The 24603-nt window shown below is 44.5% G+C and overlaps 1 protein-coding gene across 15 annotated transcripts in view; it reads left to right on the plus strand.

Moving 5' to 3' along the window:
• STAU2 (staufen double-stranded RNA binding protein 2) overlaps positions 1–10087 on the plus strand; it is a 303654-nt gene extending 293567 nt beyond the window's left edge. For all 15 annotated transcript variants that reach the window (XM_036829847.1, XM_036829842.1, XM_036829844.1 and 12 more), the window contains 2 exons: positions 7754–7842; positions 8977–10087. In XM_036829847.1, coding sequence (XP_036685742.1) covers positions 7754–7842; positions 8977–9070 — 183 coding nt within the window. In that variant the 3' untranslated portion in view covers positions 9071–10087. The remainder of the gene's footprint in view (positions 1–7753; positions 7843–8976) is intronic.
• Positions 10088–24603: the final 14516 nt, after the last annotated feature.

The following is a 24603-nucleotide window of genomic DNA, read 5'->3' on the forward strand; positions in this document are numbered from 1 at the left end:
CTTCTGGTTTTTCAGTCATTTTTAAATGACTTCACGGAGAGTCGGTCTCAAAGATTGTTGGGGAGAGAGGTGAGGGGAGTTCTCAGCTGCAAATGAAGATGTTTGCAGTTTGAAGCCTATCATTTTCTCATTAAAGGAGACTGATTTAATGAGCTGCATATATGTCCAATGCGTGCGTTCTGAAATGAATCCAGCAGTTAGACCTGCTCCCAGGAAGAGTTCCATATGAGCAAGCACTTTAGGGGGAAAAGGCAGAACAAAACAAACCTTGAACACTTACTTCAAAATGAAGGCCACATTCGGACATGTATGGTTACCATTGACTTTAATGGGAACAGCCTGTCTGTTTCTGGGATTCAGGATGTGAAATAGGTGGGAAAAGTGTGAAATGGAAAAAAAAGAAATAAAAGGACCCATTGGACATCCTGTTCCAAGACTCCAAAAAGAACTGCGTGTCATGAGGGGATAAGTTAAAATTCACATTTTGCTAATGAACCATTGTTGTCTCTCAGAGAATGACTTAACGCTGCTATGTTGTCATTACAAACTCTTTAGTCCCTGCAGAAGGAAGCAAGAAGAATAGGCGCTGGTTTCAACACAGTTTGCTAAATTGCTGATCGACAATAGAAAAGTTAGAAATTACAGAAATGGCTGGAAAGGCTCACCCCCATCCTGTGGACACACACACACACACACACACGTGTGAACCAAGACCAACAAACAGGCATGGAAAGTATCTTATTGGCATCATGTTTCTGGCATTGCTATAACTACGCACAAAACAAGCGATACACGAAATGGCAGCGACATCTGTTTTAGAACCTGTGGGGCTTTATTCCCAAAACAGTTGTAAAATCTTTTGGGGACAAAAATATTTCTATGTATCTATGCAGATGCCCTCCTCTAAGGGAAACACACACACACACACAAATGGATACAAGTGTTGAGCTGAAAAGACAGGGAAAAGAAAAGGAAATGTCATCCACTTCTTTAAGACACTTTAAAATTTTTTCTCCTTTCAAACAAAGCTACATCTATTGCCTTGGATATACCTTAAAAAAAAAATGTCCCGGAACATATAAAGTATCATAAAGCTAAAGTTTAAGATTCCATTTGGTAGACTGTGGTAACATACAAAAGGATGCTGAGTGAGTTTGTTTTGATTTGCTAGGAAAACATTTTCTGACCTTGGAAATGAAATCATATAGTTGTCTGTTTGTTTATGGTCAAAGCCATATGGAGGGTTCTGGGTACTTATGTTAGTGTATCTTTGAAATTCTCGAATCCACAGTGTGTGGGAAGTTATACAACTTGGGTTTAAGCATCATTCAGGATGTTGTTCATTAAGGAACCCAGATTTACCTCCTCCCCACGACTCCCCAAGGTTAGTTTACATTTATCACATGGCAAATTGTCCATGCCGAGAGGGTGACCTGCAGGCAGCAGGAGCTGAACATCTTTTATCTCTTTACCATCTCAGTAATGGACAAGGTAGAAATTGCTTCTTTTTAAAAATGTTTTATTTAAGTATAGTTAATTTACAATGTTATGTTAGTTTCAAGTGTACAGCAAAGTGATTCAGTTATACATACATATATGTATATATATATTCTTTTTCAGATTCTTTTCCATTATAGGTTATTGAGTACAGTTCCCTGGGCTATGCAGTAGGTCCTTGTCATTTACTTATTTTAGGTAGTGTGTGTATGTTAATCCCAGACTCCTAATTCATCTCCCCCCACCACCACACACTGTCCCCTTTGGTAACCGTAAATCTGTTTTCTATGTCTGTGAGTCTGTTTCTGTTTTGTAAATAAGTTCATTTGTATCATTTTTTTTTAGATTCCACATATAAGTGATATCATATGATATTTGTCTTTCTCTTTCTGACTTACTTCACTTAGTATGATCACCTCTAGGTCCATCCACGTTGCTGCAAATGGCATTATTCCATTCTTTTTTATGGCTGAGTAATATTCCATTGTGTGTGCGTGTGTGTGTGTGTGTATGAACTTGCTTCTAATCGGACTTCAACTGTGTCTCCCCAAATGAAGGCTATTTGATTTTTCTCTCACTCCAAAGTGTCCTTTAATATTACGTCACATATTTATAACATGTTCTTAATTTTTTGTAAAGCAACTGGCCTCTAGCAAGTAACAATTTATTCAGCTCAGGTAGTTTAAACATAAGGATTTTGTTTACCATCTTCTGGACAGATTTGGACGAACACAGTAAAACATGTTTGTGGACTGTTCAATTTCAGTTTTTGTTCGAAGTGCTACTCCGTTGTACGTTGTTCTTTGAAAGGACCGATATTTGGGTCGTGCTAAATGTTATGTGGCTATTTTGGGGTTGCTGCATTATCCTATTGTTGCGGGCGTTTTGCTGTAGAAGGCGAAGCAAACCCATCTCACTCCATGGACTTTCTTACTCGGTAAAGTGTCCTTTCAGGGGAAGTAGTGGGTGATGAGTGGGGTTGGGTGTGGAAGGAGAGCCCCTGATTCCTCATGGAGCTCATGAGAAGCTGGGAGGAAGCAGCGGGGCCAGGGCTCTATTAGTACCTGTCAGGGCAGTGCCTGCTTGGCAGCCCCTGCCCATCTCGACTTTCCTGAACTCATGTGGCTTATAGCTCCCTCTAAAGCACAGCCGAGCCCTCTTTCTCTCTCCATTTCACCTTTGCAGTCCCAGCACCTCCTCTCACTGGGTAGCCTACACCCCACAATCCCAGGCAGACACGGCACCTCATTTCTCCCTCCTCCCAGCCACCACAGGAAGGTGACAGATGAGCTCTTCTGAGAACGATGGGAGGGAAGGCAAGGAATTGTGGCCTTTGGGTCATTCTAAGTGATGAAATAATTGCTATAGCAATTTAGTTTTAACCAAACTGCAAGTGTTATAGAAGCACCAAATGAGGTCTCAGAAGTCAACCCCAAAAAAGGGACCCCAAAAAAACTGGAGGCTGGAAACTGTGTGATTCCCCACAAGGTAATACAGCCCTTCTCTAGAAAATGGAGATCATTTCATGAGCTTACCTCAATTCATTATCATGGGAAGTAATCAATAGAGTGAGTATAGAGGAGGTTATAGGAGTGATTTTGAAATAATGATATTGAAAGGAGTTATGCTGAAGTTGCCTAGGCTGAATGTGAGCAGCTTTTACGTTTGAAGGAAATAAAGTGATGTGACCAAGGATGTGGGCTGGGTTCACATCTCTGTCTGCTCTGCCACTTACTAGCCGTGTGACCTCGAGTAGGTTGCTGAATTCCTCATGGGAAGGACCTACCTTGCAGGGCTGTGGTAACACCTGAGGTCACGCAGGTAAGGGACCCGGTCTCATGGCTGTGGCAGAGGGATGTTCATCAAGTGGCAGCGATTGCTGTTTACAGAGAAGATAAAGTGTCTTCATTGCCTTTTATAAAGTAGAAAGAAGTCCTCTCATATTTATAAGCGATTGTATTCAGGGTTATCAATAAGATGTGGGCTGAATTATCTCATCAGACAGTTAAGGGAATGTTAGTTGGAAGCTTTTAAACATACCTTTGGAGGGAAGCAGCCTCACAAGAATTCTGAAAATCCTTCATGGCATCGAGTGAAAGAGCACTCCGCCACTCCAGCTGGTAGGACGTTCTTGGAGCGATGACAATCATCTTGACAGCGCTTGGGGACCTGCCTGGATGATTAAATCATCCAGGAGATTTTGCAAGGGCTCAAACACCCAACCTGCTCCCTGAGACCTCGCCTTCATCTCATATGTGCATCGCTTTTTGGGTGGATGTGAACAGGTGTCACTGGGTCCTGGACTCGGTGAAGTAAGACGTTTGGTTCCTGGTATTCAGGCAACAAGTATTTCCAAAGCAGCTAGTGAAACTGGGCTACAATTAGCCTATAAGTGATTTTCAAAAAACGATTTCGTTTCGGTTGTCGTTTTGGCCTTATTGGGAATAAAACAGGACCAAGAAGCCCTGGAGCTCTCAAAAGTCTCATTCAGCAGTACCAACCACAATGCAGATAGACTATTATAGAAGGCACTGAAATAGCCGTCTATAATAATCCATTTGGGAAGAAATTGATAAAAATCAGCATTCCTACCAATAATTCACATATTAACGGATCAGAACAAAATAGCTGTTCATTTGTTCAAAATTGTTTAATATACAAAGAACTCTCTGTTCATTCGCCCACCCCACGAAGCTGGGCTATCTGGAGAGGTCCGGCACGGACTGGCCTTTACAGGTTAGCAGCGAGCGGGCCGGGCTCTTACCTCCGCGGACACGCACGGAAGGCGCGACTGCAGAGCTCAGGTTCACGAGACAAGCCCGCAAGGATGTGCACACCCATGGGACCGTTCTCAGCAGAGTCACCCGGGAAGGCTGCCCAGCTCCCTCAGCGTTTCAGGACTTGACCTCAGAGGTCATCTAATTGAATTTAATAAGAATCAAATATCTCTGCGAATTACTTTTTTTTAAGCGGAAACTTGTCCAAATCTGAGTCTTCTGAGGGTGAATTTAACTTTCGAAAGCAACCAAACTTCACTCAAAGCCAAGTCTAGTGAATGAGGTAAATGGTAGGGATGGACAAATGAAAAATAAAGTGGGGCTGTAAAATGACAAAACTGGTTCGCTCCAGTGATCCACGAAGTGGTTCTGAGAGGTGATTACAGAAGCACCTAGAGAAGCAGATGTGCCTCAGCGTGCTGGTGGGTACAACCTCCCTGAGGGCAGGGGGAAGTTTATATCAGATCTTTACAAATGTGCACACCCTTTGGCCCAGAAATTCAGTTTCTAGGAATTTATCACAAGGAAATTATTGAGAACGTACTCAAAGATTTTTAACCATTAAGAAGCTTGGTGCAGTGTTAATAACAGCTTAAAAAGTGGGTGTGCCCTCAATGTCCAACACTAGGGATTGGCTAAATACAGAAAGGCACATAAAGTCAGTGAGATACTGTGCAGTCCTGCAAAATGATGCTGCTGAAATGTTTCGGTTGAGGTGGAAAACTGCTCACGTTCAATGACAAGAGCAGTGTTAGGATATGATCCAGGTTAGAGAGTGTACATATGGGGAGGGGATAGAAAAGGATGTGGAAAGATGTACACCAAGTTGTGAGTGGTGGGTAAGGCTGTGACTATTTTCACATTCTTTTTGCTTGCCTACATATTATGATTTTTCTGTAATGAAAAACTATTTTTATAATAAAAAGATAATATAAGGACTATCCTCTTATAAGGATATAATTACTATCCTTAAAGAGGAATCATGATGTACCTGTATTCATTTGCTAGGGCCTCCATAACAAAGGACCACCAACAATAAATTCAACAGGAATTTATTGTCTCACAGTTCTGGAAGTTAGAAGTCCAAGATCAAAGTGTTGGCAGGGTTGGTTCCTTCTGAGGGCTATGAGGGAGAAATCTGTTCCGTGCCTCTCCTAGTTTCTGGTGGTTTGCTGGCAGTCTTTGGCATTCCTTGGCTTCTGTTGCATCACTCCAATCTCCGCCTTCTTCTTCGCACGGTGTTCTCCCTGTGTGGGTTTCTGTTTCTGAATTTCCCCTTTTTATAAGGACATTGGTCATAATGGATCAGGCCACACCCTAATCTAGCGTGACTTCATCTTAATTATATCAGCAGTCACCCTATTTCCAAATAGGGCCATATTCTGAGTATGGGGGTTTAGGACTTCAACATACGAATGTGGGGGGTGGACACAATTCAACCAATAACAGTGCCCAGTGAGATGGCCACATTGCTCCTACCCAACCGATGTTAGTGCTTACCTGCCACTACAGCCTACACCAGCTGCTGTAGAGTAGGAGCCTGGACCAAGATCAGGGGTAGTGGGATAGGGCACTGACATCCCCACAGGACTCCAGGTTCAAGGAGATAATGATGAAACAGAGAGCCCAACCACGGCCTCCCCCTGCCCGCCCAGGTTGGGGCTGCAGGCGTGAGTGGGCATTCAAATTAGCACGTCTGAACTGGGGAGACCAGCTTAGAGATCCGAAAAGAAGAAGTAGCCTAAAAAAAAAAGTAAAGGATATATTTTTCCTTTTTGGTTGAATATAGGGGTTGAGATTTAAAAGATAGAACGACAAAGAGAGAAGAGAGGAAAAATAAACTATGGTACATCCACGTAATGGAGTATATTCAGCAGTGAAAAAAAGATGAGATGAAAAGACATAGAGGATAGAGGAACTTTAAATGCATATTGCTTAGTGAAAGAAGCCAATCTGAAAGTGCTACATACTGTGTGATTCCAGCTGTATGAATTTCGAAAAAGACAAAACTATAGAGATTGTAAAAAAAAAAAAATAATAGGGGTTGCCAGGGATTGGGGGGAAAGGGAGGAGGGGTGAATGGTGGAGCACAGTGGAGTTTTAGGGCAATAAAATTATTCCGTATGATACTGTAAGAGTGGACACGTGCCATTATACATTTGTCAAAATCCATAGAATGTACAACACAGAGTTGTAGACTCTGGACTTTAGTTAATGATAATATATCAATATTTCATCAGTTGTAACAAATATACCTCCGGAATGCAGGATGTTAATAATAGGGGAAACAGTGTTGAGGGTGGAGTGGGAGAGGGTATATGGGAACTCTCCCTGCTCCATTTTATCTGCAAACTTAAAACTGCCCTAAAAAAAAATAAACCCTATTAACTGAAAAATCAACACCAAAAAGATATATTACGCATAAAGAGATGTAGAAGAGATCATGCACTCAGCTACCCAAAAGGGGCCCCTGGCAGATAAAAGTTTGAGCAACTGACAGAGTTAGGTCTTTGTCAGAGGCAGTTGAGAAGATACAGATGACCAAAGTGTGACCCAGCAGGATCTCCAAGAGGCAAACAACTTTGGCCGCTCACACCTATCTCAGACACAACAAAGCTCTTCTAATTGACCTGAGAAGTGGTGGGGTTTGGGGAGGGGAAGAAGAACCAAATTCTTATTCAAAGAAATAACAATTTGGACCCGCGCACCAGAGTGTCAACAACTTATGCAGATCTTATCAGCATCACATTTTTTGGTGCCTCCCAGCTATTCAGCGAGGCCCCACCAGCCTGTCAACACCCTTCAGCATCCCACGCATCCACACCCCGCATCCCTGGCGTATCCACACCACAGGAGGCTCTGCCGCGGCCAGGCCTGCCTTCCCAGGGCCCCATGGAGCGCAGATTTTCTCTCTCCTCACAGGATACCATCATACCATCCCCTCGGTATGCAAGGGTGTATTTGGTCCATTTCTGGGCTCACATTCTGTGACTTGGTTGAGGCTACGTGTCTATAAAATTGAACAATACATTTATGCTAACTTTGGAAAGCTGGAAAAAAATCTGATGTTCTCACATCTGGAGGAAGACGATGTGTAGTTTCAGTAACGTGAGGAGAAATGATGCAAAACTCATCATCAAAGAATGACAGGCTTCTACTAGGTGTTTTCTACGTTTGCGGATAAAACATTGTGATTTTACAAAATTATGGATAAGGCATGAGATTTATGGAGACTCCTCTCTCCACCTCTTCCCCCAGACACACAAAAACTAAAGCCTTCGTAGTATATGCATTGCTCCATCATAATACAGCCTTTTAAATGTAGTTTTGTTAAATGATACAGAAAAGCATTTATTTAGACTAATGAAAATGATAGCCTTTACTATATATCAAAGCTTTCTTTTACCATTACGTACCTATTTATTACATGAAAGTCAGTAACTGGATCTCCTTGTCTGTGTGTTTGTTTTCGTTTTTAGGCAGCTTTAAGTGCCTTGAAGCAATTTTCTGAACAAGGATTGGATCCAATGGAAGGGGCGATGAATATTGAAAAAGGTTCTCTTGAAAAGTGAGTACATCTTCTGTTGTATTCTTACATTTGTAATTTTGTAACTGTATGAAAAATAAGATAGACATAATAATAAGGTGAAAAAGTCAAGACAGTAATATCTATATCCTACAAAATTATTCCTAATACAATTCAATGTAAATAAATGAGAAACAGTCTATATGGTCATATTTGTTTCCTGTAAATATGTCTGTGAAAGTTTTAATCTACTGATTGATCATTATTTCTGCATTTTAATGCCTTTTCTGGAAATATTTCTGTGGGTTTTGCTGACCACGGAGATTTGCAAGACTTGCAAAAGGTGAATTCTCATTTCAGACTGTTGAGCATTCTGACTAAACCATTTTCTGAGGTAAATATTTTCATTTACATTCCTGCTAGGTAGTAGGCACAACAGAGAGGGAAAAAAAAAAAGAAGCTGAGAGGAGGATTCCTTCCCCTTGGCTGCATTTTGGTTTTCACATTGTTGTATGAAACACAAGCGCACGTTGTCACAGAAGTGTGGCTCCCGAGGGCTACAGAGGCCAAAACGCAGATTTAATAAGAATTTCTGAAATCCAGCTCATACCTCTTTTCTGATATTGAACATAAGGTTTGATCTGAGAGACTGAACTTTAAGTCTCGCCAGAGACCCAATTTATACTAAAGAAATTGCAAGCCATTGTATTTTACAACAGCGGAATCCAAATTCTTTCAGAGCAGAAATAATAGCAGGTGAGATTTCAGAACTCACACAGGAGATAACATTTTTAGAATGAAAAAAATTGGATAACCTAGGAAGTCAAAACCAAATACACTAATCCTGCAGTTAAATAATCTTAACCCCCCCCCCAAAAAAAACCACAGCATTTGGTCATTAATATTTAAAAGGTGAGAGCGTGAGAAAAAAACATTTGGTAAACAGACGTGGCACTTTAAGTTGTCTATAGATTGGCAACCATTTATAAGCTAATTTAATCAAAACCATTTCCACATGATCTCATCAGTAGACTATCTGAACATAAATATTGTTGTTTCACTTTAAAATGTCACTTTTGTGGTGACCTTTGAATCCTGTGTGCCATCTGCTAATAAACATGTCTGAAGATGTGCAACCCTGGCCCTTCAGCTCTTGTTAACGTATTAATCTTCCAGACAAGCCCAGCATCTGGGAGAGAAAGCAGACAATAACCAGACCCCCCCGGGCTCCATCGCTCAGGACTGCAAGAAATCAAGGTCGGTCATCTAGCAGCTCCCAGAACCACGGCTGCCACCGCATCCTTATAAACCTGTCAGCACGCATGAGGGTGTCTGTGCTCAAGGAAATGAATGACTAATACCATGATTTGAGTCTTATGTGAAGACAACACTATTCTAACACAAGAGATAATAGACATAGTACTGTTTATTCAACTGGGGGAAAATAAAACTTTGAGCATTTCCCTTGGAACTTGAGATCAGATCATAACTCATTTGCCCAGAGGCAGCAGAAATCTGATCCTGCTACTGGAGCTTAAAATAACAATTAATGAAAAGTGTTAGAAACAGAGGTACAATTCTTAAATGATTAATAGAGAAATTGGCTTTGGTTCTGTTGTTATGATTGTTTTGTCGTGGCGCTTGTGTTCACTTATATTCTCTCTCATTTAAAATAATGCCTGACGATTCAGAGATTAACCAATGATGTGCTGTGGAATGTGATGGTCGTTGTCTTCATATAGAGTCACACAGTTTCTCTTTTTATGCAGATATTTGTAATCTTCATCCTATATCAGTCTGAATAACTTCAAGGCACACCACTCAAAAGATGTATGCCAACAAACATGGTTGAAATCAGGTCAGACATTTGATTACGAATATGAAATAACGTTAGGAACAATTAGTTTCAATAGACTCCAGGGATTCAAAAAGAAAACAAAAACCACTTGCGGGTTTTTTGAATGCCATCATCCTCTTAGCCACTAAGGAGGCGTCTTGCCTCTCCAGCCATTTCTGTGGATTCCACGTTCGCAGTGGACGTCGCACCCACCCATCCGTGTGTTGTAAGCCACTCACTGTTCGCATCCAAAGTGTTTTTTGATAACTGCCTCTGCACTTGGGGCAGTGAGTGGGATCAAAAGAAATAACGTTCATGGCGGGGAAGGGAAAGCCTGTCGGGGAAGCCGTAGAGGTCCTGCCAGCTTGTAGCCAGCCATGCTCTGGACCAGCATGTTGGAATCCAGCGTGGGGCCAATGCAGTAAAAAATGTGGTCGGTTTCTGTGTGAAGTGTGGTCATTGTTGTTCTTTCCTTGCCTCGCTCTCCTCTCTGAAACATCACCCCAGCGTAACCCATCCCAAAGGCCATTTGCCCACCCGGCCCTGTCACCCTGCACAGAGGTGACACTAGAGGGTTCTCGTGCCACCCGCCGTCTCTGCGAAACTGCAGGGCCGCCTCCCGGGTGACTGGGAACCGGGTTCCTGACCAGCCAACGTCGAGCAAAACCACCACAAATCACAATCTGGCTGACTCACACGCGACTGGAGGATAAACAAACAGCAACAGAAGGAAATCACTCTAGGGTTGTTTTTAATGACTCCCATGTGGGGAAGTCCGCCAGCAGCGAGAGGGCTGGGTGCCCTCGGAGGAAATAGGTTTTGCTCCACAAAGCTGGGCCCTCGTGGACGTAACAGCCCATTTGTAAAGTTGGGGTTCACGAAGATCAGCCGAGTTGAACAATAAGTCTGCTGCCTGGCACCCTGCGCAGAGGGCCCTAAATCATCCCCTCGGAAGGGGGCAGGCCCTTTCTTCCCCCTGGGCCATCAGCACCTGAGGCTCCGGCCCTCGGTCAGCAGCACCACTTCAGGCAGGATCTTTAAAACGCATCTTCAGTTTCCCCAATGCCGTAAACGCTGACTACCGCTCACGGCCCACGGTCCCCAAAACACCAAGGCCGTCAGGGCCGTCGTGGGAGAAGGATGAGCTCAGGGCACAAAGCTAATCAGTTCTCACAACCCAAGTATCTGAGGCATTGGCCTCTGGAGCTATCTGACGGAGTCACCCTCAGAGCTGAGCGTACCAGAGTGGCCACGTGGGGTGGGGTGGGGGGGGGGATGGACCTTTGCATCCAATCTCAAGTTTAGTGAGAGGATATTTATTCAGAATCCCACCCATCTACCTGCTTGAAGAAACCAGGGAGACCTTTGGATATTTTCCCTTTAGAGAGTTTGCTAGCAGCCCTTCCTGGGAACCGTTTGGGTTTTCTTTGGGTTGAATTAGCAATGCAAATGATGGGTGGCCTGCCGTCCCTTGCCATGTTATATATCACTGGGGAGAAACCATTAAGTAGATTTATGGAAAGAATGTTTCTTCAACACAAGGAGATCTTTTTGATGAAAAATGGAACTCGTTATTCTCTAAAGGACACAGGTTGACTTATCTCCTTTATCAATTACAGTGTCTGCTTTCAGCTTTTCTCAATCAGCACTAGACTTTGTAGTCACTTCCCAGTGCTGAGGCCAATGTGTTTTATGAAAAAGGTTTGTTTTTGCATTATAATTGGAAATATAATATCGCGCTTTGGAACTCTGACCAGCCCTTTCCAGCACAACTTGCCAAAGATCAATGGCGAGACACCACCCTTCAGTCTGTGACAAGGACCCTCCTCCCCTTTCCCGGGGTGACCTCTCTGAGTTGCCCTAGTATTCTTCTGCCCAGCAAACATTCTCAATGGTGATTTTTTTTTGACAGCTTCAACCAATTTCCTGCACCATAAAATAAAAATAGATTAATGAGAAACTTACCTTATTATATGGAGGTTTTCGGGACTCCCAGGGACCTTGGAAATGTGGTCCAGACCAATTGATTGGTGTTTAAATCCTGCTGCTGTTGAGTTTTCAGTGCACCTGCCCAGGGTTTGTTCTGTACCTTTCAATTTCCAGAGGCCACTTGTTATCATTATGGCAAGGGTGGTAGAAAACCTAACAGTTTTGCACACGGAGCGAAGAAGTCATTAATGGCAAGATCCCACGTGAATTTGTCTCTGAGTAACCCCCGACCTACCCCACCATGATATAGGCACCTGATAAATGGATACATCAAATAAATGAGTAAGTGGACAAATGAATGATCTATCAAAACGATAGAGAAACCTGCTGAAGACATAAATTTGAAATCTCACTGCTTAACCTGACACAGAGATAGGCACTCATGATAATATATGGCATTACTGTTGATAAGATTATGGTACCTTCAACCTGAGGGGTACTCTGGCATTTCTTAACCAAAAACATAGCGAGTCAAAAAAACCCTCACTTCAGAGGACTTTGGACCCATGGAGACCCACCATCCTGCCTCCCATCTTCCCATTTTTGCATGTATATCCCTTCCCCAGGCCAGAAGATTCAATTCCAATCCTCACCCCCAGATACATTCCTGTATTTCCACAATCACAGACACATGTCTCACAAGGAGGGGCGTTGTAATATCTGGCTCAAAGCAAAGATTTCTTAGAGTGGGTCAAACCCAGCTGTTGATTTCTGGCAGACACCACCCAAGTTCCCTCTCACCTTGCCGAGACTCATTGATAAATTGCCTTGTTGGGATGGCTTTCCTCTTACATTCTAACCTCTTAACATAACTAAAAGCTCCCTTGACTGGATGCCCAGCACACTCTGATGTATGCTGGGAATGCAGAAAATAAATAAACAAATGAAACTACTTCCCTCTCAAGAATGCACAATCTAGCTGAGGGAAAGGCAGACCAGGAAATGAGCATGAGAGGTGAGCACGTTTTACTCAGAACCCCTGCATTATAGCTCGTTGTTTGTGTCTCTGAGTCGTTATTCCTTCCCTCACTCATCTCACTGTGCTTTGGGCACCATGCTATATTCTGGTGACACTGTCAAAAAGCCACCACACTTGAACTCTAGTAGTATATCTTATCTCACTTCCACACAACCCACACGTCTACTGACCGAACCCACCCCCAGCCCCAAATATACATACACCAGGTGAAGCTCTCGAAGCTCACCTACACTCAAGGCTGACCAACTGAATTTACCCCTCGTTGTATCTCCTGGTGTGGAATGGTGCCCACCTTAATATGGTAAGTACTCAATAAATGTTTGTTGAGTAGATGAATGACCCTAAAAGCCCTGCCATGGTGGATTTGCCAGCCTAAGCAGATCAGTGGTGACCTGGACGCATGGACAGAGAAGTCTGGCCTATTGGATGGAACCTCCTGCCTGGGAATAAACTTCTAGTTCTTCTTCTGTTAATGTATAGTCTTTTTGAAGTCATTTAACATCTTCGAGTTTCAACTTCTCATCCAAAACAGTAGGAATAAGAATATGCAGAAGTAGATGGTCTATTTTTTAAAGTGTACAAGTTGTGAATGTAGATTCAGTATTTCAGAGTTAGAGGGTGTGAGAGAAAGAGCCATGGTCTAGGAGTCAAGAGTCTAAAGTCCTGGGTCAGACACAGAGGTGACCTTGGCAAAGGATTTAGCCTTCCTGGGCCTCAGTTTCCACATCTATAAAATGACAGTCTCTAAGAGCATTACAGCTCTAAGTTTATATTACCGTTAATTCCTCTATTACTAGTGGTCCGCTTGAATTCAAATTTTGCCTCTAATATGTGAATTTTTAAAATTAAATACCTGCAAGGAAAAATACTACTCATATCGATTAGGATTCTTTGGCTGTGAATTATAAAAACCTATTCAAACCAGCAATGGGAAATGTGTTCTAAAGCTACAGGGGCATTTTAGAGAAGCTTGGGGCAGAAATGCAGAAATTAACTGGAGCCAGGAAGTACAAGGCTGTGGGGAAACCAGGAAGCTTTCCTTCTCCCTCTCTCTCAATTCCCCACCTCCCTCTGAATGTGTGAATCATTTCTCTCTCCACACCAGCTCCTGCCTCTCAAGCACGCATACCAGAGAACGTGGCTACCAGTAGCACCCAAGTTTGCAGCCACATGAAGGAGCACTGAATCTCTCTCTGGATTTCATTCCCGAGGTTGTAGGAAGGAACTCCTGATTGGCTCACCTTGGACGGGACTTTCACCCCTGACCCACTCGTATAAATATGGCTGCCCCAACTCTGCCCCTTTGGAATAGGGCAGAGTAGTCACCAGAGAAGGGAGAATCACTGGGGAGAAAACCCAATAGGTGCCTGCCTCAACTACCTCCCGGGGGACAAGGCGCATTATAATCATGTGCTAGTTCTTCCTTTCAATGTAAACAGTGACACTTAAATAAGTGAGTAAGTCTCCCAAAAGTCATAGATTGGTCAGAGATTTATGAAGGCTGTACTGTTTTGTTTGGTTTTCTTTAATCCTTTCGGTCTTTAGTTTCAAGGGTCTGATGAACCACAAAGCTATCCTGAGTGAGTCACAAAACTACCTAGGAGAAAAAAAAAGAAAACTTCCCAGTGATCCCAAATTAGTATATTTTTAAAAGCCTCCTTTCCTTCAGCACGAATCATGAGATAATTAGGCAGTAGAGTCGTATCCCTCCTCAGTGATTACAGAACCAGAAGGTCGGCGGCTACATCCCTGCTTTTGTTATCCTGAGGGGATCTTACATGTCAGGGCATTTCTGATTCTTACAACTGAGGTGAGTAGAGATGGAGGCCATCTTGGTCTAATTTTCGTTCAAACTTTACTCTTATGGGGACTTCCCAGCTGGTCCAGCGGTTAAGACTCTGCACTCCCAATGCAGGGGGCCTTGGTTCGACCCCTGGTCAGGGAACTAGATCCCGCATGCCGCAACTAAAGAGCCCGAGTGCTGCAACTAAAGATCCTGTGTGCCACAACTAAGACCCAGTGCAACCAAATAAATAAATATTAAAAAAAAAAAAACTTCTACGTTTTCAAGGGAGCTCAAAGAAGGGAGGAGACTTGGTTATTTAAGTGGGTGGGAGGAAGCAGACAATAGAATGTATCAGAAATTTGGATTCAAACGTAAAGTGGGTGAGGAAGCCAAGCAGCACTGGAGAAAAATGGAGAAGCGAAAAGTTCTGGAGAAGGCATCTATGATAGGAACAGACTCAGTGTTCCCGGCAGGTAAGTCTGTGAATGCTTTCACCTCAGCCTCAGGAATGAGCAGTCAACATCTTCTGTTTCCTCTTGAACCTGCCCCTAAATCTACACGGGTCATCATTTTCCAGAAAGATGTTTGGCCACTCGGGTTTCCTTGTTCCCAGAGTGCAGGGGGAGGAACTAGATCCTTCTTCACCAACTTGAGATCATTATCAAGCCCCCAGTTTTGGCAACGATCAGGCTTGGATGTGAACTCCAAGGGGAATTTAGCTGATGGGGTTATCTCCGATATCAGAGAAGGTCAGGACTCTTTTTTTTTTTTTTTTTTTGGGCCTGGAACCAGAGTAGCTTCCACAGTCACCACAACATAATGCACAACACTCTTCAAATGTTCATCCCCGCTACAGCCACTTCCTCTGTCTTAGGAGGAGAAGACACCACTAGCCTGGAAATGTCTGGCTAAACATATCTTCCCTTCTAGCTTCCAACCTTAACCAAATTCTAATCTATTCATCCATCAGCAATATGGATTGAGTCTCCATCCTTGAGTTAGTCATTGTGGAGAACCACCTGAAGCTTCAAGTAATGTCTCTACCCTCAAAGAGCTTCCAGTCCGGACTTCCCTGGTGGTGCAGTGGTTAAGAATCCGCCTGCCAATGCAGGGAACATGGGTTCGAGCCCTGGTCCGGGAAGATCCCACATGCCGCGGAGGAACTAAGCCCATGTGCCACAACTACTGAGCCCACGTGCTGCAACTACTGAAGCCCATGCACGTAGAGCCCGTGCTCCGCAACAAGAGAAGCCATCGCAATGAGAAGCCCGCGCACCGCAACGAAGAGTAGCCCCCGCTCGCCACAACTAGAGAAAGCCTGCGAGCAGCAATGAAGACCCAAAGCAGAAAAGAGCACTTCCAGTCCAACTGGGAAGATGAAATGGCAACCAGGTGCACAGGAAAAAAAATGCAAGAAGACAGATACACTTCATTAGGAATTGATTTCAGTTTCTCCTGCTTCCACAGTGATTATGAGAAGCATCGTGGGGAAACACAGGCCAGTGACCCAGGTTTTGATATTGAAAAGAATGTCTACCCTGGATTCCTGCTTTCCAGATTAGGTGACCTGGACCAGCCAACCTTCAACTAAGGCGCTGTAGGAATCCAGTCTGCATGTTTACTTTTTCTGGGGTAAGTCCCTGTGATGACTGAGGCTTTATGAGCCACCATCCCCTCCACAACCACAACTTCCACCACCAACAACAACAACCTTCCCAACTACTGGTATAATCCTGATCCACCTTTTACCAAGAAAGCAGTGTTGGATACGGTTAAGAGTTGGGAATCAAGAGTCAGACTGCCTAGGTTCAACTTGGCTTTTCCACTAACTCCCTGTATATTTCTAGGTAAGTTGCCTTAACTTTTCCAAGCCTCACTTTCTTCAGCTATAAAGTGAGGATGGCAGTGCTGTTCTGTGGGTTAAATAAATGAGTTTTACGAGTTAAGACGTGAAGTATTTTGAACTGTATGTGGCACAGAGCAAGTACTTGATAAACATGAGTTATTGTTGACCAAATGCCAATCTGTGAATTAATCAATAATTATGGATCAATTCCTGTGTGCCAGATGCGATAGGTGCTGAGAAGAGAAAGAGGCTGAGATGAATAAGTCACAGCCCTGTTTTGCATTAGGGAATTTTGCTTTCTTAAAGGCAATTATAAAACATGCACACAAATAAATATTACTCTAAACTGAATGTTCTCAGAGACCTGGGCCAGGGAGCATCTACAGGAAGCCCCTGTGGGCCACTCAGACAATAGGATCATCATCTTTGAGATGCCTTCTCCACAAAGCCAAATATCTGTGGTGCCTCATGCCTCTTGGGACTCATTTGGTGAGAATGACCCATGGGTCAGAGAATTATTTCTGACAAAGGGATTACACATTCCCCACACACTTCATGCTACAGTTTTTTACCCTAGACTCCTCAGGGAACTAGGGGAATATGGCAGAAGAGGCCTACCAGTGACCCAGAGAGGCACACACAATGTCGGAAGTCAGGAAACCAAGGCTGGTGAGGTGCCTCTGAAGTGTCAGACCCGGGCTGCTCTTGGCATCTCTTGGTAAGTTTCTTGGTGGTAAAGAGAAAGAACTGTAAATAGCCCTGTCCCCATGGCCAGTATGGAAAAGGCAGCTTATCCCTCTGTCTTATCTGGTTACAAATATGCCATCACTACCAGGGTCTTTTTCCCTTGTTTCTCAGTATACCATCCTGAGAAGGAGAAGTAGAGGCACAGGAAGTGGGTAATAAAGTGGTTATTTACAATGGAGTAGAGATAATGAGGGTCCAAATGAGGGCAGCAGCAAGAGGAGGGAGAGCAGGGAGCATAAAAAGGTAGCTCCAGCCCAATAAAGCCTCAGATGACCACACCCCCCGCCACCATCATGTGGAGAAGAGGTGCCACCCAACTGAGTCTAGTCAACCCACAGAATTGTGAGAAATTATACTTCTCCATCTTTGGGGATTGTTTGGGGATGGTTTGTTATGCAACTGTAGGTAACTGGACAGTTTCATTCATATTTTCTATAGATTTGAACCCAAATGCTGGAGTAAACTGGCAAAAGCAAACCTTAAATCACTCTTTGGCTTCCATCTCTGCTGCACAGAATCCTTCCCACAATTCCCTCTAAGTAGCAAAACAGGGTTTCACTCCCTCTGTCTCCTTGTTGAGTGAACTGGAGAAGAGGGGGGCCTTCTCCAAATGAGTGAGCAGAGCCACTTGGGGCTGAAGCCATTTTCACACAGGTGGTTGAACACAGCACTAATTTTTTTTTTTCATCAGTCTCCATAGGAGAGGGCCAGATGCCAAGACCAGGTGAGCCCAGATGGCTAAGTTCCCATTCTTTCTTGCATCGAAGGCTAATTTTAGTTATGTGCTATGACACGATCACAATCACTGTGTGTTTATGGCTTTCGTCAGCATCATTGATTCAAGTCTCCCAGCCCTGGGTCCACCGTGAGCCCCGCTCAGCCCTGCAGCTACTCCAAACCCTCTGGCCGCCATTAAGCTCCAGGCCACCATGATGTGCTGTCTTGTGCTCTTTACTGTTGCTCTGTCTGTATTAACTTTTCCTCAATGTCTCATCTGTAAGCTCCTCAAGGGCAGCGACAATGACTCGTTTTGGATTCTGAACCCTGCTGGGCAGATCAGGAAAGGATGACAAAAGCCTGAAGCACACTCCTTCTTGCCTCATGGGAATCCAGAGTCAATACTGGTTCACTAGGAGAGTGTGGTCCTGTGGACCAGGGCTTGAGCTTGAAACAAGAGTGCCTCAGAAAGTTCTGGTTCAACTACACTGGCCAAAATCCCACTTTTCTTACGAGGTTGCAATATTATTAAAAAAGCATCCTTTGGGCTTCCCTGGTGGCGCAGTGGTTGAGAATCTGCCTGCCAGTGCAGGGGACACGGGTTCAAGCCCTGGTCTGGGAAGATCCCACGTGCCACGGAGTAACTAAGCCCATGAGCCGCAATTGCTGAGCCTGCGCGTCTGGAGCCTGTGCTCCACAACAAGAAAGGCCACGATAGTGAGAGGCCCACGCACCGCAATGAAGAGTGGCCCCCACTTGCCGCAACTGGAGAAAGCCCTCACACAGAAACGAAGACCCAACACAGCCAAAAGTAAATAAATAAAATTAAACCTACATGGAGACTGAGTAATAATAATAATAACAACAATAATAGCTAAAATATATTTGGTACTTATTTAAAAAAAAAAAAAGCATCCTTTGACTGGTCAACTCAAATGAATTCATTTATAAAAGGCCCAATTTGCTTAAAGCTCACACTACTGTTATAACTTTCTGTGTTTCAGATTTAGCGTAATTTCTAGCATGATGGTTGTATTGTTTTCATATTGTCTGGAACATAAATGATAGCAGGAAAATCCTATTAGGAGGAAAAAACAAAGTTAAATAAGGTGGTCTGTGGTGAGTTATCGTGTATGGAATTAATTTCACATCCAGGTTTGGATGATCTCATAAATTGTTCTTTTGGTTGGCAATTTCACCCTAGCCTGCTAAATTGAATTATTTCCTTGTAATTCAGACCCCCTGTGTAGCCCATAACGAAGAACACATTGTATGTCTTGGCTAGCGTGGCTGGTGGAGGACAGATGCCCACAGCTGTCTGAGAGCCGCCAGCACTGAGCTCAGCCTCACATCCCCAAGGGACAATCGGTGATATTGTCATCAGAGCATTGTTGCAATGTCAGGGCTGGGGGTGCGGGACAGACAGAGACAGGAAGGGACCTCTAGAACACTGAGCCTGACGCGGCGTGTTCACACTAATCAGATCTGTTTCAGACAGTTTGGCAAAACACCTATAGAACAACGGGGCACCCCAGACTTCTATGGCATCTCAGAAAGACAGTGGCTCAAGAGACCAATGGTGCGGAACCCAATCACAGAGCAACGGCTTCCGTGATCGCCTTTGGAGGAGAAGCCCTCACGTATTTGGAGGACAAAAATGGCTTCCTTGGGGCAAGAATCTCAGATCCTTCAACTCTAGTGGAGAGGAACAGACTTACAAGAGAATGAACCTCTAGAAATAAAACCTGCATAGCCAAGGTGTCTCCTTTTGACTCTGTGCGGTGTAACAAAGAACAGTGCTCCGAAGCTGTGCCCTCTTTCCTCTGGGTGGGAAAGGGGACAAATTCTACTAACCCAGCCCAGAACCAAGCCCCCTGAAAGCTGACAATGACCTGATCTCCAACGCCCAGGTCAGAGAGCCAATCTCAATGCGGGTATAGACTTTGCTCCTTCTGAAATTTACAAATAAAACAGCTGTTTGAAATCTGTTGCCTCATCAGAAACGGTGGAAATTAATCCAGAAACCATCTTTGCAGCTGAACCCGTGGCCCTGACTTCTCCTCTGTGTCCAAGACCCCATCTCCTGTTCTCACCGCCAGCGTGGCTGGAAGAGGACTGTTTGCTACCCTCCACTTGGCCACCCTTGTTGGGCGGAGAGGTGGCTCTGGATTTGGGCTGGGAGCTGTCATCATATACCTCTGAGGCTGTAGAGGAGCCCAAACTTTATTCAGAGGAAAGTGCTCCATAGGACGGTTGCCATTTACGGGGTGACTAACCCTCTCGGTTTGCCCAGGACAGGAGTCTCCTGGGACCTGGGACTTTTAACGCTAAAACTAGAAACATGAAAAAAATAGGGATAGTTGGTGCCCTGCTCTGCCAGCATCCATCCTCTGGGAGCAGGGAGAGGAAGTCACGAAGATCCCTGCAATTGCACACCAGCTGCCCTCTAGCCATGGGCGGCCCCGCCGCCCCAGGAACTCTAGGCCATTGTTCTCGCCACCATCCATCACGACGAGGTCTGAGATTTGTAGCCCTGGACTCCACTGGAGCCCTTTCAGCAAGCTATGTCTCCTAATGCCAAAGAAAAAGAAATCATATGCCAAGAGTCTAGGTTATTCTCACTGTGGTTCTCCATCGCCTCTCGGAGGGCACATCTCCCCAGGGCAGCCCATTCCGTAATCTCACACATAGGCCAGTTTGGAGCCTTAGCAACCTAAGTGTGTTGTAAGATCTGTAAGAGCTGGTCAACAGATTTTCTCCTGCCTGAGGCCATCTGAGCATCTTTATAGGATTCTGAGTCAGAGACCTAAGCTTCGTCAAGGGTAGTGCCCTTGCTAAGTCTGGAAAAGATACACAGATTCTAAGGAGTGGAGACATTTGTTTTTGTCAGGAGATGGTGTGTCCTACCAGGAAAGAATGCAAAACGCAAGAAGCACAGGCTCTTTGTCACGTGGGAGCCCCGAGCCCTGGCGGCCCATCTGAAGCGTCTTGTTCGTGGGCCAGGCCACTGAGGATGGGACAGGAGCATCCCAGGTGTTCTCTTTTAACTACTGTGGCCCCAATCCTGCTTCCCCCGACTCCAGAAGTGCCGGCAGCACAGGGTGGAGAGCAGGGCACCCAAAGTCACAGAGGGCGGCATTTAAGACACAGTGACAGTGACCACTTGATCCTAGAATGAGAGATTTCCTGCTGTTGCAGTTCTTGTGAAGCGTATCCACTTACCTGAAAAACTAAAAAGTTGGAACATCACTAGGACAGCGCCGAAATAACATGATTTTCTGCAACCGGAAATTCTAACGAACTTGAAAATTCCACAGTAGTCTCTGGATTTTGAGAGTTTTGTTTGGGGACTAAAATTACTGATCACCCAACTCACTGAGCCCCAGAAGAAGAAGGAAGAGAACCTTTCAACACCTGTAGTTCTGGAACCTGATTGTCAATGATCTGAGCCCCAAACATTCTGCAGCCTGATTTTCTGCAGCCTCTCCAGACCCTTCCAGGCCAGGCCAACTTGTCTTCTCTTCATCTTCTGAACAGACCTGGCCCGGTCCTGCACCTGTGTTTTCCTCACCTCCTCCTTTCTAACATGTCTGCCCCTCCCCCTTCCCTCCTCACCCTCCTTTCCAGGCGCGGCTCAAGTCCTCCTCCTACATGAAGCCCTCTGGGATTCTCCAGCCTCTGTCTGCTCAAACGCATGGGCTGCCTTATTCATTCTCTCCTTAGCAGATGGTAAGCCCCAGGTCCCACGTGTTGTCATTTAAGTGGCTACATGTGCATGCCTGTACCTCTCACTGAACTCCAAGCTCTCTGAAGGCAAGTTCTGTCTGTTACTTTCTGGACACATCCAGCCAGATCTGGCCCAGAGGAGAAACTCAGGTGTGATTGCTGATATCATTTGATCAAATGGAAACCCCAATCGGTCCGATGACATATGCATCTGCTTTGTGACCCAGCCATTCTACCCCTAAGGATTTACCCAAGAGAAATGAACACCAAAATGCCTGTCCAAGAATGTTCACAGCAACTTTATTCTTAATAGCCCCTAACTGTGAACAGCCCACATGCCCCTCAGTAGGAAATTAGATAAACTTACAAAGGATCATACAAATTCATCATTTGGATGAATCTCAAATGCATTATACTGAGTGAAGCCTTGCGCAAAAGAGTCCATGCTAAATGACTTCATTTATATAAAGTTTTGGAACAGGCAAACTCATCTATGATGAGAACTATGAGGGCAGTACTTGTTTCTGGGGGACAGGGTAAGGGATTGACTGGGAAAGGGGTACGAGGGAACTCTCTGGGGTGATGGTAATGTTCTGGGTATATGCATTTGTCGGAGCTCAAAACTAAATACTTAAGATTTGTGCATTTCTTTGAAGGTAAATTTTTATCTCAAATTAAAAAACATTAACAAATACTGAATATTAATAATGTGCACGTTGGGACTTCCCTGGAGGTCCAGTGATTGAGACTGCACCCTTCCACTGCAGGGGGTATGGGTTCAATCCTTTGTCAGGGAATTAAGATCCCACGTGCCATGCCGCAGGGCCAAAAAAAAGGGCACGTTGAAGAGGGGAAATATACTGATGTGTACAATTTACTTTGAAATGCATCAGAAAAGAACATGTATTGATGAATGGAGAGAGGGCTGGATGGATAGATATGTGATGAAACAAACGTAGTAAAATAAAGTGTAGCAAAACAGCCGGTGCTTGTCATCACCCAAACCATCGCCTTTAGCGCTGCCTCTGCTGGGGAAGGGGAGCTGCAAGGATGAACACCTCCTCTGACAGGGCTCTGGGGAGGAGGTGGGGTTGGGGGCCGGCAGGTTCCTAGGGAGCCAGGAGGGGAGCAGAAGGGAGGAGTGAAGCTGGAGCTTCGAGGGGGCGGGGTGGGGAAGGCGGGGTGGGGAAGGAGCTGGCTAGAGCAGCCTGGCTCAACGCTCGGAGCTCCAGCCACTGCCCCAAGGGCTGCACCCTCCTTGGCACCTACTGGCTACAAAGAAATGTTTAGTGAATGGCAGGCTGTTGGGCTCGCCCCATCGCTGGGCCAACAGCCCTTGAAATCCAGAGTCGAATTCATGGTTCAAAGGACTATCTTTTCTTAGGAAACACTGATAATCCAAACCATATCTAACCTCGTTCCTCCCTTTGACAGGGTGCCCGGGCTGGTAGATCAGAGCAGAGTCATGGATCGCATCCATCTGGATTTCAGCAGAGGTTGCAAACTGGCAGCCCTCCGGCTGGATCCAGCCCACCGATGTGTTATGTGTTCTGTCTGGCCTCCCAGAGGGCTGGGTTGTTTTTTATTTTTTTTAAGTTTAGTTTAGTCGCCAAGATATTTAAATCACATAACATCTGGCTTGTCTGCATCTCCTGAAATGTTGGAAGATCCAGCAACCAAGGGCCTATGTGGTGACAGTTGGCAGGACTGAGTGGCAGCTGCCCCCTCAGAGGCCTGGCCCTCCTTCACTCCTGTCCCACAGCTCACCTTATGGGCTGGGGCACGCCAATCCATGCATATCATGTCACTTGTGTGGACAAGAGAGAAGTCACAGTTGGCTGATAGCAACACTAAACTAACATTAATGTGATAAATATTGACTGAGCACCTACCCAGTGTGTTTGGTCCTGGGAACACAGTGGAAAACAAATGACTTAATCCCTTTTCTAAAGAAACTTAGATTCTAGAGGGATAGAGAAAGAAAAAGAAAGAGAAAGAAAGAAAGAGAGAGAGAGAGAAAGAGAGAGAAAGAAAGAAAGAAAAAGAAAGAAAGAAAGAAAGAAAGAAAGAAAAAGAAAGAAAGAAAGAAAGAAAGAAAAAGAAAAAGAAAGAAAGGGAAGGAGGAAGGAAGAGAGGAAGGAAGGGAGGAAAGGAAGGGAGGAAAGGAAGGAAGGAAGGAAGAAAACAGTAATCACAAACTGTGATAACTGTTCTAAAGGGCCTAGATGAAAGAGAAGGTACAATAGAGCACAGTTGGGGGCCGGGGAACCTGCCCTAGACAAGCTGGTGGGGAAGGTCTGTCTGGGGTGACATTTTTAAGCTAAGTGCTGAAGGATGAGGAGATTTGGCGAAAATTTTTGAGGTGGATGAAAGTCCTTAGATGGGGAATCGTTTCTTTCAGGAGCTGAGAGAAGCCTGCTGTCAAAGATGTTTGGGAGAGAAGGGAGCAGGACAAAGCTGGGGAGGTGAGCAGTAGACAGACTTGTAAACCAAGTAAAGAGTTTAAATTTTATTCTGGGTGCAATTGTAACCATTGAAGGTTTGGGGCCAGAGGGATCCACAATCAGACTTACATTTCATAAAACCAATCTTGTTATTGGTAAGGAATGCAGGGAATATGGCCAAAGGTCTCATTAGGAAGCCATTGCCGGTGGCAGGGGAGACATGATGGTATACTTCCTCCAGAATACGAGTGCATTCTGGAGGAAGTAAATTCACAGCTGGTTGCAGGAGGAATAACCCTGGAAATCCTATCCATTGGCTGCATCAACATGCAAATTGAGGGATTTAGACAAAGATTGCCTAGAATGATACAGCTCAGTCTTGGCTTCTTGCAAGATGCAAGATGCTTTCACATAAATTATGGCTTCCCTTGGTAGCAGGATGTAACCTAAAGCAGTAAGCAGTTCATTGCAAATGGAAAATGTCTTTGAAAATTCATATAGATTTTTCATTCTAGTCTATAATGTATCTATATTTGATCTGATTTTTAAAAGTTGTAGATGACATAGCATCAATAAACAAAAAGAAAAAGACCCAAATATTCCTCCCACTGTCCCTGGTTAATGCTCTTAACCTTGGCTGTACATTGGAATCACCTGGGAAGCTTTTAAAAATGCTGACGTCTGGGTCCCCCTTCCAGAGATTCTGATATCTGGATCTTTAAAGCTTCCCAG

The sequence above is a fragment of the Balaenoptera musculus genome, chromosome 17 (genome assembly GCF_009873245.2).
Source record: "Balaenoptera musculus isolate JJ_BM4_2016_0621 chromosome 17, mBalMus1.pri.v3, whole genome shotgun sequence".
NCBI classification, from domain to species: Eukaryota; Metazoa; Chordata; class Mammalia; order Artiodactyla; family Balaenopteridae; genus Balaenoptera; species Balaenoptera musculus.